The 15,529-nt window shown below is 37.8% G+C and overlaps 1 protein-coding gene across 3 annotated transcripts in view; it reads left to right on the forward strand.

Annotated features, from left to right (window-relative positions):
- The first annotated feature begins 6,749 nt into the window (after positions 1 to 6,749).
- CTNNA3 (catenin alpha 3) overlaps positions 6,750 to 15,529 on the forward strand; it is a 480,821-nt gene continuing 472,041 nt past the window's right edge. For 2 of the 3 annotated variants that reach the window (XM_074924432.1, XM_074924434.1), the window contains exon 1: positions 11,510 to 11,613. In XM_074924432.1, the coding sequence (XP_074780533.1) occupies positions 11,589 to 11,613 (25 nt within the window). In that variant the 5' untranslated portion in view covers positions 11,510 to 11,588. Of the gene's footprint in view, positions 6,877 to 11,509; positions 11,614 to 15,529 lie in introns of those variants that run through there. The other variant, XM_074924433.1, reaches the window with a different exon arrangement.

The following is a 15,529-nucleotide window of genomic DNA, read 5'->3' on the forward strand; positions in this document are numbered from 1 at the left end:
TGGGAGTCACACATTTAAAATGTTCTTAAAGACTAAATCAAAATGGTTCTGGTTTTAGACTACAGAAACAATTCTTGTATTTAATTCTACTGAAGTAGTGCTTAGTACTAAGTACTTGGTACAATGGTTTCTGAGAATTCTAGACAACATTTTCCTGTCTTTTATGGAAGGAGTCTTTTAAAAATACTATTTTTCTTGACTGAAGTGTTCAAAACAATTCTTCTTCAAAACTATTCTTCTGTAAGCTGAGAAAATATGAAAATTGTTACTTATCTACAGAGAGCTGAATAAGGAACGTGTTCAAGAGAAAATGAAGAATAGGTGTGCTCATTATTATTTTACATTGGTTTGATAGTAAGCAAGATCAATGTGAATGGTGTCATTCATGTCTGTCCTATGCAAATATTCACATCACTGGAGGTCTCATGCTATTTCACCTCTGTTTTAATAGCCCCAAATATAATAGCAAAATTCCTGTGTCTCAGGAATGAAGTTAATTGGCATCAGTACTAAGTTATGTTTTGCAGTTTCTGTTTGATCTCTTTGTCAAGACATGTGTTTTAAATCTACTGGAAATTATGCCGGAAAGACAATTATATTCTGAAGCCATGCAGAAAACCCAGACAAGACACAGCAAAAAATAAATTACAGTGTGGTCTCGCTAGCAAAAGAACTTATTTCCTTGGAGGAAAGAGAGGGGTGATTATAGACATTGACTGAATACAGAGCTCAGACTATACTCCGCCTTTGGATTCGGTGGAGGTGCCCCTGCTACCTCCTAGCAAATCCCAGATGCTTCTTTAAACCAAACTTATTTGATGCCAAAATGAAGGTTATCGGTCTGGGCTCAGGAATGGTAAGACCACATCCTTTGGAGCCCTGTGTACTAGAGCACAGTTTTGGGCAGTGACACAAGGACACACAGACCACTTAGGAATTGTCCACCTGGAAGCCCTTGGCTGGTGACAGCCATGCAAGAACAGCCAATGCATTTCGAAGGCCACTGAGGTCTGAGGGTTTGGCGCTGGAGCTTGAGGGAACACTTGAGTTCCATTGTTCTCTGTCAGGCCTTCCTGGGAAGGTGGAACCCTATAGCCTGACCATCCCAGGCTTTTGCCAGGTTGCGATGAACAGACTAGTAAAGAGACGTCTAAAACGTACATGCAGTATCCTGAGCCACTGAAACCTGGAAACAGACAATTTGAAATGTCTAACTTTTATATTTTGAATTTAGGAGCCTTTATTTCCTAGCAGGACTAAGAAGAAACATTTTTTTTTTTCTACATTCAACTGAATCTTGAAAAACTCTTGTCTCTCTGAAGAAAATTGTTACTTGAGCTATGCTAGAGTGACCTCCAGTGTTCTTTGTGCAAGCTGCAAGTAAAAGAGCAAATGGGACGTGTTGCAGGTACCGCATGAGGAAGGAGAAGGTTTAAACACTTTCATATAATAATCTTTGAAGATGAGTAGCGATCAGAAAGGGGTTAGGAAAGAATGGTATCATCTGCAGAGTGCTATTTGAATTCTAGCGCTTCACCATGAATGAAGCTATTGTGTACCCAAGACAGAAGACTCCAACACAAATCCCTAAAAATATTCTAAAGAAAACCTCAACTAAAATAGCATTGCAGTGTTAGGTCCTAGATACTGAGATAGGGAGACGCAGCAGTATCTGAAAAAATCCTTAAAACCTCGAGATACAAGCCTGATGTAAAACTCTGAAATTCCTGAAATGTGATAAGCTCCGTTGCCAGGAGCTGGAGAGCCACTGCGTGTACAGGTGTTTAATTAATAAAGCGTGCTACCTACTGTACACAATTGTGTTGTAAAGACCTTAAAGTACGAGATGTTTGGCTACGTTTAAGAGGCTGAGGCAATGTAGGGGGAGGGAGGTCAAATGAAAACTGGTCTCGGGCAGTGTGAGTAGGATGGAGCTCCACCAGCGTGCAGGTAGGCACTTGGCTTGTGGATGCCTCAGCCAGACACTCAGGTCATCTTTGCAGACATCGGAGGGGGAGATCCTTGTCCTGGGTGGGCAGGTAAGCTCACCTGTTTCAGAATGGTATGAGCAATTCCTCAGAAATACCTTCCAGTAGCCATTGAGCAGCCCTGAAGATGACTAGATCCGAGACTAAAAGCCTAACTAAAGCATGTGGTATGTCATAGGCTAAAGTTAGCAATGTTTATGCGTATGAGGTTAATTTGCATGCAATGATATTGTCAAAGGATGAGTTCATTATCAGAATTTACGCACATAACTTTGCTTTATGAATGTGGTGTTCTATAATTTTAGAATTTTTGAACCTGTTTTTAAATGGGAATAAAAATGGCATCTGACAGCCTTCATGAAGTGTTGTGGTATTTAGAAAGTTTTCATAAATTGAAGATGCAAATATAATGCGCTTGCTTTGGAGATGCAAGCTAAACAAAAACCATTAGCACTTAGAATTTTTCTTCATGGCAGTGCTAAATGTGAAGCAAACACTAAAAAAGCTTTAGCATATCTCAGTGAAGATTTAACTGGTCAAAAAGGAACACAGGATAACAGAGAAAATTTCCCAATGGATAATCAATCTTTATCAGCTTTAAAAAAAATGCAATAGTTTCAACATTTATTCCTGTTAGAAATCTATTAATCTGTTATGTGTGTGACACTTGCAACAGAAAAATTTGATGAGATTCTAAGTTAACAAGAAACACAGCAATGCCAGTGGAACAGTAACGTTGTGTTTATATGTAACGTAGAATATTCAAGAGTAAATTTTACATCTCCCTTGAAGAAAGTGAATGAATTCATAAACTCAACGCAAATTGCTTATTGCCACAGATAATGCTGGCACCACTAGATCCCATCATTTCATGTTTTCTTACTGAAGAGACTAAGGAATAACAATAGCAAAAATGATGCTGCGTACTGAAGTGTATTTCTCTCATACTGTCTATTGGCTTTGTAAATCATTTAACAAAGCTGAATGCCTAAACCATACAATGAATAAAAATAAGAATTTACTTCAGAAAATCTTACAGGGCTAGCCCTTTCTATTCTGTGTGCCGAAGAATGGATTTGGGGACCAGTGTCAGGTACAGAATCAAAAGTGGCTGCATTTTTGAGCTGCTATATAATCACGTTATAGCCTGCCCCTATAGCCTATTGTTTCCTAAACTCCCCCATAGAGTACTTTGTTCATGCTGTACTGTACACCTTTACTCTTAGTCCACATTCAAATTCTTAAATATAGAATCAGTTTTTAACAGTACTCCTCTGTGTTAAAACATTATTTTATTTACCCTAAACTTCAGGAGTTCTTATGGCTTCTCTGATATCACTGAAAAGCCCTTTAGGGATCATTTGCTGTTTCCATCTATCTTATATATAATAGATATATTCCTGGTGTAAGACTGATGTTAAATGCATGTTATTTCTGGTGTGCTTTTTTTTTTTTTTTTTAAAATACTAAAATATCCATATAATAATTTAGGATCATTTGGGGAAGGGTGATTTGTTTAGCTTTTCCCCAGGTTTTTGTTGCTAGTTAAGACATCTGGAGACTATTATTAGATATGAATACTAAATCAAATGAAAAGCTAGTATTCATCACTTGTAATTATAACCACTACACCAAACTAACTTACCTGGGAAACAGATACTAATTTAGTGTGATGTTTTCTGCACACTCTATGAGAATTCTCCCAAAGGAAGTAGTCAATAGAGTTGTCAAGTTTCAAGGAGTTTGCATTTCATCACACTATGATTTCTGGCACGATTCGTATAAAAAAAACCAAAAACCCTAGGTGATTCTTTCAGGACATGGGTATGTCTCCTGCTTCCTTTCCTAGTTCAGCTTCTCTTCACTGTTTGCTGTCAAACACAGTCAGTCCCTTCCCCTGGGTTGTGCTGCCTTGTTTTGTGGCTCCTGGGTCTTTGCTGGGGCTAGTACAATGCTGCTCCACTTTTCTTCTGTTTGGTTGAAAACATTCTGACAAGAAGTCTACTAAAATTCTGTCTTAAGGGATTGCTAGCTTGTGAAGTATTTTACCCACTTTGCTTTATTTGCTTGACTTCACATTTACGGCATCAAGATCTATTGCTAATGGCTGAAAGGCTGTTTCTGGCATGATAAAATGCAAGAGAACTTTTCAGTCAACCAAACTGCTTAAGACTTGACACAATCTGATCTAGTGTTCATGCATTAGCATTAGAAATATTGAATGGAATGCTGCTATCTTAAACCAAAAGGCAATTTAATGGATATTGCAGATGTTTATCTGGATAATGGAAAAAATTGAACCCCTTTCCTTTATTGAGATTAGGACATTAATTACTGGTTGGGGGTTGGTAGCATTTTTAGGAACTTTTAGCACCTTTGCTATTTAAAGCCAGAGCCCTGCTCTGGCTTCCTCTCTTCTGGTCTCCCTCAGATATGAACAGTGAGTACCAATATGGTCTCTGAGACACAGCTCTAATAAAACCTTCTCTGTCCTGAAATGGGGAAAGGTTCTCATGGAATATATGTTATTTTCTTTTTCTGCTACAGATAGCTGTAATTTTTGTGAACGTGGAATTTATTCTGGGACCGAACTGCAACTAGAGGATGCCAAGAACTGGAGGATCCACATGGTTCAAGTCCCTGGTTATGAACTTGTGGAACTCTTCCTTGTTTGTCAGTTTGTCAGTGACGGCAAAGCTTGTTGCGATAGAATAGCTGCTGGGCAGCTTCCACAGAATCAACTGGTATCACAAGGTGTTTTTTATTGACATTATCTAGAAAAACAACAAAAAATTCCTGATAGTTATGTTCCCTGTGCATCTGCCTGGCTTTGCTCGCAGATGCTTGATCAACTTTGTTGAAGCAACATTTTAAAAGGGGGAAGTATGACATCTGTCAACGGACGTATGTGAATAAACATGTACTGTTTGCAAATCCTGCTCGTGCAGCTAAATATTACTTTACCTGTCCGAACATCCACGCATGCACAAAAAGAGGCACATGATTTTGTGCTGAAGCTTTCATCCAACTCTTGCAAATGTGACTCTTAAAGTTAACGGACGATAAAGTCTGCTTCTCCCTTTAGTCCTCTCATATGTTCAGTAAGGGATCCTTTTTAGAAAGATGCTATTAGTTCTACGTAAATTTTAATGAAATTATATGTTCAGTGTCACAAGATTATCAGATTATATCACTGAACGTTGTTGTAGGTGTCAGTGCAGCCAAATGTTTATTTGCATTCTTAAGTAAATAATCCTACTAAATTTAGGCATGTGTGCAGTGTACAACTGGATTGGAGCCTTTTTCCTTAATGTGTTTTTACCAGATTTATTGGGTTTTATACAAAAAGCATATTCCATGTTTCTACTTGCAGCTGTTTTATACACACATTTACTACATTTTAATGAAAACAGAAACAAGGTAAGTGGATATGCTTTCAAAATCAGAGTATGCTAAAGACCATATGAAAATGCAGCTCTATGTGCCCAAAATACCCTCATAGTAGGATTATTAAATAGACCTGGCTCTCACAATGCATCTGCAACACCATAAATAGAGTAACAGTTACAACCTGTATGAAAATAAAATATGCTTCTGGCTCCCATTCTGTATTACTTTTGTCTCTGTTCTAAGCTCAAATCCCTATGTAGGAGACCCTGATTTACTTCAAAGAGTTTTTCCCTTTTGTATGACTCAAATCTTAAAATACTGAACTTTTTATTTATTTATTTATTTAATCATATTTTTCCAGTTTGATAGATTTTTCCCCGTAAAATTAATATATACAGAGTCTATTTAATAGTTGTAATTTAAAACTGTGATTTTGCAGAGTTTTACAGGTTATGTTTGTCATTGTCGTTACACAGAGGAATTATGATATTGGATAAAACCAGTAGGTGCCTTTAGTGTTAATAAATGTATTAACAGATGCTCTGTGAGAAAGTTTAAATGAGATAGTGGGCAATTATGAAAAAATCCCTTCCTCAGAAAATCTTCATTTTGATCAGTGGTTGGCTTAACCCTGAAACACACATTTGTACCTAAACATAAAATCTATGTATAGATTACCCTGGGTAAATGACCGCTCTAATTCCTATTAAGCCTCAGTATTAGATTGTAGCAATAAACCTTTGCAATTCTTTATATGTGTAAAATCAAATACTTTGTATATTGTGAATAATAAGATCTTGAATGTAGGAAAGCTAAAGCTCATTAACAGAACAGATGCAACTTTGATTATCCTTTAAAGTCAATTTACCATGGAGCTTTCAGCTCAATGTCCTCTTTGTTTCAGACTAAGCTTCTACATACACGTTGTTATACAATATTAGAAGTTCTACTAATTACACATCTGCTGATAGCATTTTGCTTGTTCAGAAATCTAGGATATACAGTATTAACAGTCATGGTTAAAAGTTTGATGTTTAGAGGCCTATATTGTTGATGCTTTCTGTCACTGGTAGGCTGCCTGTGGAGCAGCACAGTCATAAGTTGCTCTTGCTGAATTTTCTGAGAACATTGTGATCTTCATGAATATTCTAATAATTTTTTGACCTTTGGCTGTTCTCACCTTTATAGCCTACATTTCCTACTTAAGAAAAATATTCCTGGTGAAAATTCCGAAAGATAGTTTGAGGTCTCTGTAAGTGCTATTTTCAGTAGCAAGTTGTCAGTGAAGCCGGGAACTAACAGTTTAAGAGGAGGTCCCAGATGGGTACTGCCCTCCCCATTTTGACTCCCTTCCCCTCCTGTTTTGTTTCTCATAGACTAGGAATGACAGGCAACCATTTGCTGTCTCGTTGTCAGTGCCTCTGGAACCAAGCTGCATCAAGAGGAGTTCTTCACAGGGCTGCTTCTAGGCTCTCTTGTTAGATTCTTGATTCAAAAGGTAAGACTGAAGAGGGATTAAGGGAATTTTCCACTTGGTGAAGGTACACGAGGCTGTGACTGGAACTATAGCTGCTTAATGAAATAACTGCCTCAAAAGTTTGAGTTAAAAAGCTGGTTTTCTTAACCAACTTTCTAGCAAAAGATCTTTGAAACATGATTTTTAAAATGTTGTGAATGTTTTAAATCATCATGGTCTTGTCACTTGAAGCCGGTAGCCAAAGTTGTGCAATGTGTTTGTGTATTTCTGAAATACGAAAAAAACATATAGGAATATTGGAAAAGGAAGGATAAAACGTTGCATGGATGCTGTTATGTTAAAAGTTTAATTTACCTCCTAGTACTTTATTGGATTTTGCATCTAATGCAATGAAGGCTTATACATATGTACATTTATCACCTCAGTGTTGAAAATACTAAATTAATGTACAAGGCAATTTTGTACAATTATTTTTTATTTTAAAATATAAAAAGCACTTTTATGAGGGGTAACGAAGGGCTGTTATATTCAGTATAACTCTTGGCATATTTAAAAAAATTTATGTACAGTAAAACAATCTTCCATATGTAAAATCCGTTTGGATTCCTCTTACTAAAGACAAGAGCTATGTTCAGAGCTAGTGAAGCCCAAAAGACATCTAACGACAAGGAATTAGGCCTGGCGACAGATATTTAGAAAAAATGCATAATGAATTGTTGCTGTTCTCTCCTATTCCTAAAGAGTTGGTTGATGTTAGAAAACTAATCCACCTTGGAACAAAGTTTGGTTGTGTTTTGGTTTGTTTTATTTTAAATGGTTTCTCTTTAACCAAATTCTTTTTGACTTGGAATGAGAGGGGAGGTCAAAATGGGCAGGAATGTCTTTAGTCTTCATTTCTGAAGCCGTTTCACCTGAAATGATGTATGAACTAAGTAGAGCGTCTCTTCTGAGCCATGTTTTGATTTGAAACTTGTTGTCTGAGTTGACGGAGGAAAGAGGGTGCCACACAGCACCAGGAACCCCATTGGAAGAATTAATCTGTACGTCAGAGGTCTGTCCATGTCTACAGGCATAGCACAGTGGGATTATGGTTTTGCTTAAATACTATTTTTCTGTCACCTGTTTTATAGATCATGCTTTTGTAGGTGCTAGCTAACTGGCTGCTTGCTAACATCCAAAATGAAGCTATTTCGGAGAAGCATTTCTCTTTTATTTTCGTGCATATCTCAAAGTTAATATATACTTAAGAAATATCAATCACGTGTGCTACTCTTGATTTTGAGGTTGTTTTATACGTGTCTATAGACAACAGGGTAGAAGAATTGCACTATTTACGTCTCTGGACAAAAAAAAAAAAAAAACCACAAACCTTTATATCAATTTGAAAATAGTTACCTAAAATGGTACGTGATGGTGAAGCATCCTGGGGTAATGCATGGGTGTGGAACAACAATATCTGTTGGCAAGAGTAGCAGGTCTACAAAGAGAAGGGAAAAACTTTGTTTTACCTCATTGCAACTGAGTAAGAGAGAGACATTTGTTAAGCAAAACAGTGTAGTATAATGTTGCCATAGATAACCCTCAGCAAATAACAAAAAGGAGAACTGAGGGGATTGCATTTAACAAAAATAAAGTTTAATAAACTTTTATTAGCTTATTATGGAATTTTTTTGTTGGCTGTTTTTTTTAATGAGTTGAACAGTATCCTATTTTTAGTGGAAGGTCAACTTGAACTTTATTTAAACAGAGTCTGGTTCTGAATAGAGATAGGAACACTTTAAAAGTGATAACAAAAGAGAGGGCTTGGAGCCAGACCTTAACCTATCGTTACCAGCACAGGATAACCATCTATGTAGGAGCTGCATGCCACTTAAATAGAGAGGGATCCTTGTTCCGTGCTCAAAGTGCATGCTGTGAAAATAGCACAGAGACTCATGTGAAAGGATTTTTTTTCTTCAAGAATTTGAAATGGATCTGAAGAGTACTGATGATAACCGTTTCTTTTTGAATGAAATACTGCCATCTGATGTTACACCACCACCTTTTTTTTTTTTTTTTTTTTTTGTATTTTTTGAAATAAATGCTTTTGCAGTATCTTAAATATTACAACTGCAGTTCTGAGACCAAAACCTCCAGTACTTGCAAAAATGTACCAGGAAGAAGTGTTGTGAAGAGAAGATTGGTAAAGCATTTCTAAACCAAACAGGATTGTTTTGATTCTGCTGTCATCCATTATGGTGTATATCCACTAGAATTTCATTGATATCACTGGAATTATTTAGTTTGCTGCTAATATAGTGAGAGCATTGTCAGGTTCACAAGTTTTCATGGCTACACTTAAGTGGAGAAGATTTTACTTGCTTTGGCTGTAGGCTCAGGACCGTAACACACATTTTTGGATAGCTGTGGGTTGAAAAGCAGAGTCTGTCAAGTTAGTGCAAAGCCAAAAGTTCTGCAGCTGGTCAGGCTGCAGGATTCACACCTCTGCTGGAACGTCTCCTAGAATTTGTCAGTGCATTGAAACTGGCTGGAAGTGCCTGCCTTCAGCCAAGGCAGTGATTTTGATAGTATGTTTAAGGGAGAAGAATGTGTTAGCTGACCTTACTAAGAATAAGAATTACTAGTATCTGGGTAACCTTGACATGAGTATGGAAGATAAGATTGTATCTTTAGATTTATGGCGTAAATTGTATTTGGAAATGTTTTACTCTTCTTAGCTGGCTTATTGGGCTCAGTTAGAGAAAGTGTGAGTAAGGTACTCCAGTGACTAGATGGTTGTATCCCAGCACTCCATCCCTGATGCCATCACTGGCATTCTGTGTGATCTTGAGTAAATAATTTTTCCTCTGTGATTCTATTTCCTTATGTGATACTGGAAGATGACATCTGCTTGAAAAAGTGCTTTGATGGAATACACTATAGAAAAAGTAGACATGACTATTAAACAAGGAAAAGAGAGCATGTTCTGAATGTTATAACCCTGGGAAAAATCTTCATTTGTTATCTCACTAGACATCAGAAAGTCTACATGAGACAAGTTCATTGAGGTGTAATGCTTGCCCCCATCTCAAATGTTTTTTTTTTTTCCCCCCATAAACCTTAATTAAAGCTTTTCATGCCATTAGGTCAGTCACAACCTGTTCCTTGCCATGTGGATTCGCCAGTATCCAGTAAGAACTAGGCTTAGGCTGTGTTCTTTTCCTTGGCAGATTCATTATAAGGGATTACGTGTGACCCTATTTATACTGAGAACTGTGTTGAAGAACTTGGTGAAAATCTTGTGCACTTGGGAATTTTAGCTGCTTTTCAAATGTGGTTGAAGTTGGCCAACAGATTGAAAAGTTGCTCTAGGGAGAAAGTAGACACAGGGGGATGTGAAAGGAAATGTAAAAAGAAGTGGTGTTTGGTTTGTTTTTTTTTTTTTTTAATCTCAGCATCAAAAATTATCTTCCAGTTGCTTCACTGCAAATCTGCACCCAAATGGAAAGCCTGTTTAAGTGAAGTAGCCTTCGGTGGATAAATGTTATTAAGGGATCTGAATCTTGCCACTTTCTTCAGTTCTCCAGCTCTTTGTTCCTTTGTGGTGTCTTTGCGTTAACAGACATGTTTCCTGTTACTAGTGATATGAAGTGATAAAATCCAAGGTGGTTAGAGTGTAACCTGACAGCTTTGTGTAGAAATTTAAATCATTTGGCAGGTGTATGATAGGTTTTCCCTGGTGTTAAATGGGCCAGGTCCTTCCCAGGGGTCAGAGGCATTGCTCCATTCCAGGGCATGGTCTGGCCCACAAAGTACAGCAGGTCTTCAAGCAAAAAAAGTCCGTGCTGTTGTATTGCGAACAGACCTGGCACGTTTCTGCATACTCAATACCTTATTTCATGTATCAGCCAGAGGAGTAAAGAAAAACGCAGTGATTGTTTTTGTGCCTTCTGTAAAACCTGATTTGCACTTGTTGTGCTGACTCTAGCAAAAGGACTGACAAATTTTATTCTCAGGCTGGTGTTGGCACCAGTTGATGAAGCTGTGTGGTAAATACTGAAAGTAAAAACAAATAATACATTCTATTACATATCCTCAGCAATGTTTCCTGTCTTGGAAGTCCCTGAGTGTCCTGTCCATGTGTATCCTGTCTGAAAATACTAATGTAGACTATGTTTTAATATTTTTTTTGTTGCCTCCCCTGTTTTTTAGAAGGCAATGGGCCTGTGCATTTTATGAAATCAATAGGATAATATATTGGTTTTCAGTGTAGAGTGACATACAATAGAAAAAAAAAAAAACCAAAGAAAACAAATTTGGTGCCAAGTTACTGGGTAAGAGCCTTATGAATCCCTTTGCTGTCTAGCTCAAAAGTCTGAGACTGAGTCATTGCCTCGAGACAGAAGTTGGCATACAATCAGAATGTATGGGAAAACAGTAGCTGTGCTGAAAATTCCAAGAATAAGCACCAGAAGTACCAGTAAGGACATGTTTCATGTCATCTAATTGCTCAAAATCTTTTGGACTTTAAATTTTTTGGACGTATTTGTGCTTTAGTATACAGCTTTAAGGATGCCCATCCCCCTGCCACCCCTCCAGCAGCCACTGTGTCCTGTCAGTCATCCTGAAATACACTGGAGAGCTTGTCAGGCAGTCCCTGGCAGATGCCTCAGAAGCCAAATAGTGAGCCATAGCAGTTGTACTGAAGTTCCTAACCCAAGGAAATTACATAGACAGTTGCTTTAGTGCTGAATATGGACCATTTATATTCTAGGATAGGTGAGTGATGTGCTATTGGCTTTCTAATGATCTAGCAGGAAATGGATTATTCTAAAGTTAACGTTTTCTGATTTACGCAGAATATCTTTGGCTCTGCTTTCTGACACTAATTAATCTATGTCTGTATACAGTGTACTTACAGATTATTTAAAAAGCTGCAGGTACTCTGTTCACATTGTATTGCAGATGGATACAGACTTTGTTTTTCCAGGGTCTTTTTCTCTTACACCAAAAGGCTCAGCAGTTTCAGTTTGGGCACGTCTGCTGAAAAGACAAAAAATTCTTAAAGTTTGTAGCACTTGGTAGGAGTGTGCAGGTGGTTTCTTTTGTGGCTGTTCTGAGACACAACTGTATCTTGTGACACATGCTTAACATCTGAAGTGTTGTAAGAGCTGCTGGGCTACAGTGCTGAAATTGCCTGCTGCAAAGGTTAATATAACCGAGTGCGAGGTTATAGCAGCCTTTGACCAAAATATCTCGCAGTCAAGATCCCTGCTGTAATTAGAGGGCATATTCTACTGGAGTAGACATATGCATTTTAAAACCATAGAAGATGGACTGTGATTCTCATTTTTTCCTGAGGCAAGCACCAAAATTTGTCGTTTTGATGATCTGGAAGGATAGAACTTCACTTTCTAAGTGGAAATATCAGAGAAAACCCCAGAATCATCTTTACTGGCTGCATATTTTTCTTTCTGTCACCTATTACCCTTGCCTTAATTAAGAAAAAAATAAAATCATCCTATTTAAATACTAATTAGCTAATACAGTAAATAACAGTAAGGAGAGCAGGGTCCTTTCTTTTGGTAAGTTAAAAACATGTAGTCAGGATATCAGAATAATTTAAGATATTGTAGTTTTCACTGCCTTGGCTTGCAAGCTTGTTTTCATATTTTGGCTGCTTTAAGGAAGTTTCAGGAAGCATTAGAATTTTACTTTAAAAAAAAAAAAAAAAGACTAGAATCAGCAAGTGAGCCCTCAAGTAGGTTATTTATACATTAGAATATAACTGACATTTTCAGAATCAGTAATTTTTGCAATTGACTTTCAGTAAATGATAAGCTGTGGGCTTGACCCTGAAAAGCTATTGTTGAGTTCAAAAGCCAGTTGAGCCAGGGCTCGAGCAAAGAATAAAAATGCTTATGTTAAACAATATGCTACGGTCAAAAAACCCCCCCAAAATCAAGCCCAAAGCAACCCCAAAACCCAGAAAAGGGAAAGTCACAGCAGAAGGATTCACATTTTTCTGATCTGTAAAAATGGGATTGGATTTGTAGCATTTCCCATGTTTGAGGCTGCTCAGTGGTAGGATTCTGGAGCACTGTGATCTCTGGTAAGAGCAAGTGACCACAATTACATTTTTGTCTGCTATAATTTAGAGAAGATGTGATCCTTGTAGATGACCTGGAGTTGTGCTGTGAGAATAGAGAGCAGCTCTTGTTGCAAGCAGCAAACATTTCTGAATTTTGGGTAAAGCAGTTGCTACCACCATTCTGTTAAGGAACTGAGGGGAGGCCACTGTGCATGAGTTAAAGCATGAGTGTATCTGCAGAAAAAATCACCTGAAAATCATCTAGTGATTTCTTCAAATCTCAGTAGAAGCATGAAGTGCTATCTCCATCCAGTTCTTACCTGTCCCCTTGCAACTGATACATGTCTTGACCAGAAAAAATTTCACAGCACAGTCGACACCATCTATTTGCAACTGTTGTGATGGATTTCAGGAAGCACCCATATACTGAAAGACTTGTGAAAATGTCAAAGATAAGGGTTGTGAACCAGCAATATCGTAAAGATATGCGTTTAGATAACATAGATAAATTAAGTGTAAAGATAAATTTTTAAATGTGAATAAAAGACAGATTAATTGAAGTGACGGCCAAAGATTTAGAGAACCGGTGAACTGCAGATGGTATTAAAAAAAAAGAAAAAGTCTGTCTTTTCAGGACTGTGTAATGATGTGGTTTGATGCAATCCCTGTGAAGCTGGAGGAGCGTATCTTGTTGAATTCAAAGGCTTTTTGATTCAGGGGTGGACACAGCAGAAACAGCTCTTCAGCAGGGTGGGTGCTTCTCTGCTGTACGTTCATGGGCTGCACCAACATGCTGACAGGTAGGCACATTAGCCAACACAACAGCCAACCAAAACCTCATTATTATGGGAGAGGCAGTTGGAGAAGCTATGAAATAGCAGTGCAGCTTGGAATTGAAGCTGAGAAGAGCAGGGATGTGCAGGACTGACATTTGTGGCTTTTAGAGCAGGTTATTAGTACTGTAGGAAAGCTTACTTTAATGGGTTAAAAAGAATCTCCTGTAGTATTTGCTGTCTTTAATTCAAGAGATTGTGTGCAGGTCTGGATGTCGGTGGGAGCCAGGTTACTGATAGCTCCCTAGCGAGTATGGCAAATGTTGCTGGAAATAACTATATAGCTGTAGCTATAAGAAAGCTTGAATTTTAATCTACTTTACAGACACAGAACCTGTCTGAATATTCATCGTTCAGTAAAACCATGCAGTTAATGGCCATTGGCCCTTTGAGACTGCATTTAGTACTAGACCTCTCACTCTTGAGGTTTAGAGACTTTACCTACATCATTACATATTTAGTGTATTTCCAAATAATTATATGGTTGAGAAATTGGTTTAACTTTTGTTTTTAGTTTCCATACACAAAGAACCAAAGGGTGCTAACAGTAAGAACCACTATAGATAAAATAAAAAGTAAAAAAAACCCTTGCCTGTGTGAGTGGGTAGGTCTTTGGCCTGAGCTGTAAGAATAAGCTCTTGTCGCAGAGCTCAGCTCACCAAGGATGCCACACACACAATGTAAAGAAACCAGGAGGCCTTGCACTTTCATGATGACCTAAGTTGTACGAAGCCCTCTGGGTGATTGTGAATTTGTCTCTTAGTGATTCCTCCACTGAACAGCAGATGGAGAGAGCCTGCCTTATTTCTTGCTTTGTTGCATATTCAGTGTATTATCAAGAATTGATGGCCTGACCATAACAAACATATTAGGCTAGAGGGACTGTTGATCTGATTCAGCAGGACAGTTACTGTGTTGAATGTGCTTGTAGATATCTTGAGTTCATTGACTTTTGATGTCTTCTGTCTCTCGTGGTTCAACTTGGTCTGAAATTCTGGAAACATTAGTGAAGCAAAGTTTGGAAACAAAATATTTTGCCTTATGGAAACATGCTCTAACCACCAGCCTCAGCAGCTATGCTGTGTTTTCAGCCTGTTTTGTTTTGAGCTCAGTGAATAAATTAGTGTTTTACACCCAGTAGAACAGAACCAACAGAAGATACTGAGTCACTCATCTCAAAGCACTTTGTAACTGCTGCAGTGAGCCTTTGTGAATAAGAGATGCTCTCTGTGCACTTGCATAGCTACAACTTCATCACGTGAGGGAAAATACATAACAATTTGGGGTAGCAGAAGGGCTGCGAGCCTTTTCCTGACCAGGAGCCACCACTTGTTTCTGAAATAGTGAGTGATGGGGGACTCAGTTCCCTTCAAACAGAGGGATAAGTTAAACCGGAGTATTACAAAACTGCTGATTCATTGGACAAAAGAGAACCACTGTCACTGGTGATTTTGGGAGCCTCAAATCTCATTTCCTTGGGGTCTGTTACAAGTATCCGAAAGTTAAATGTGTAAAATATGGCCAAATAATTTGCATTGGCATTTCTAGGGTTCTCTTATCATTTTCCATGGAAGGAAAGGTGTAATTTTTAGTTAGTCTGATCTCAAGTTTTTATTCTTTCTATTTTTTGACTTAGAATTAAAACTGAAAAATTCATTCTTTACATATGCTATCCCCTGACTCTATGCAGCTGAATCTGTGGGAACTTAGGGCTGTGACTAATATAGCTTGTAATAACAGAATAAACTTGTCACTTGTGTAACATTACTAA

This window comes from Athene noctua, chromosome 21 (assembly GCF_965140245.1).
Source record: "Athene noctua chromosome 21, bAthNoc1.hap1.1, whole genome shotgun sequence".
Lineage (NCBI taxonomy): Eukaryota > Metazoa > Chordata > Aves > Strigiformes > Strigidae > Athene > Athene noctua.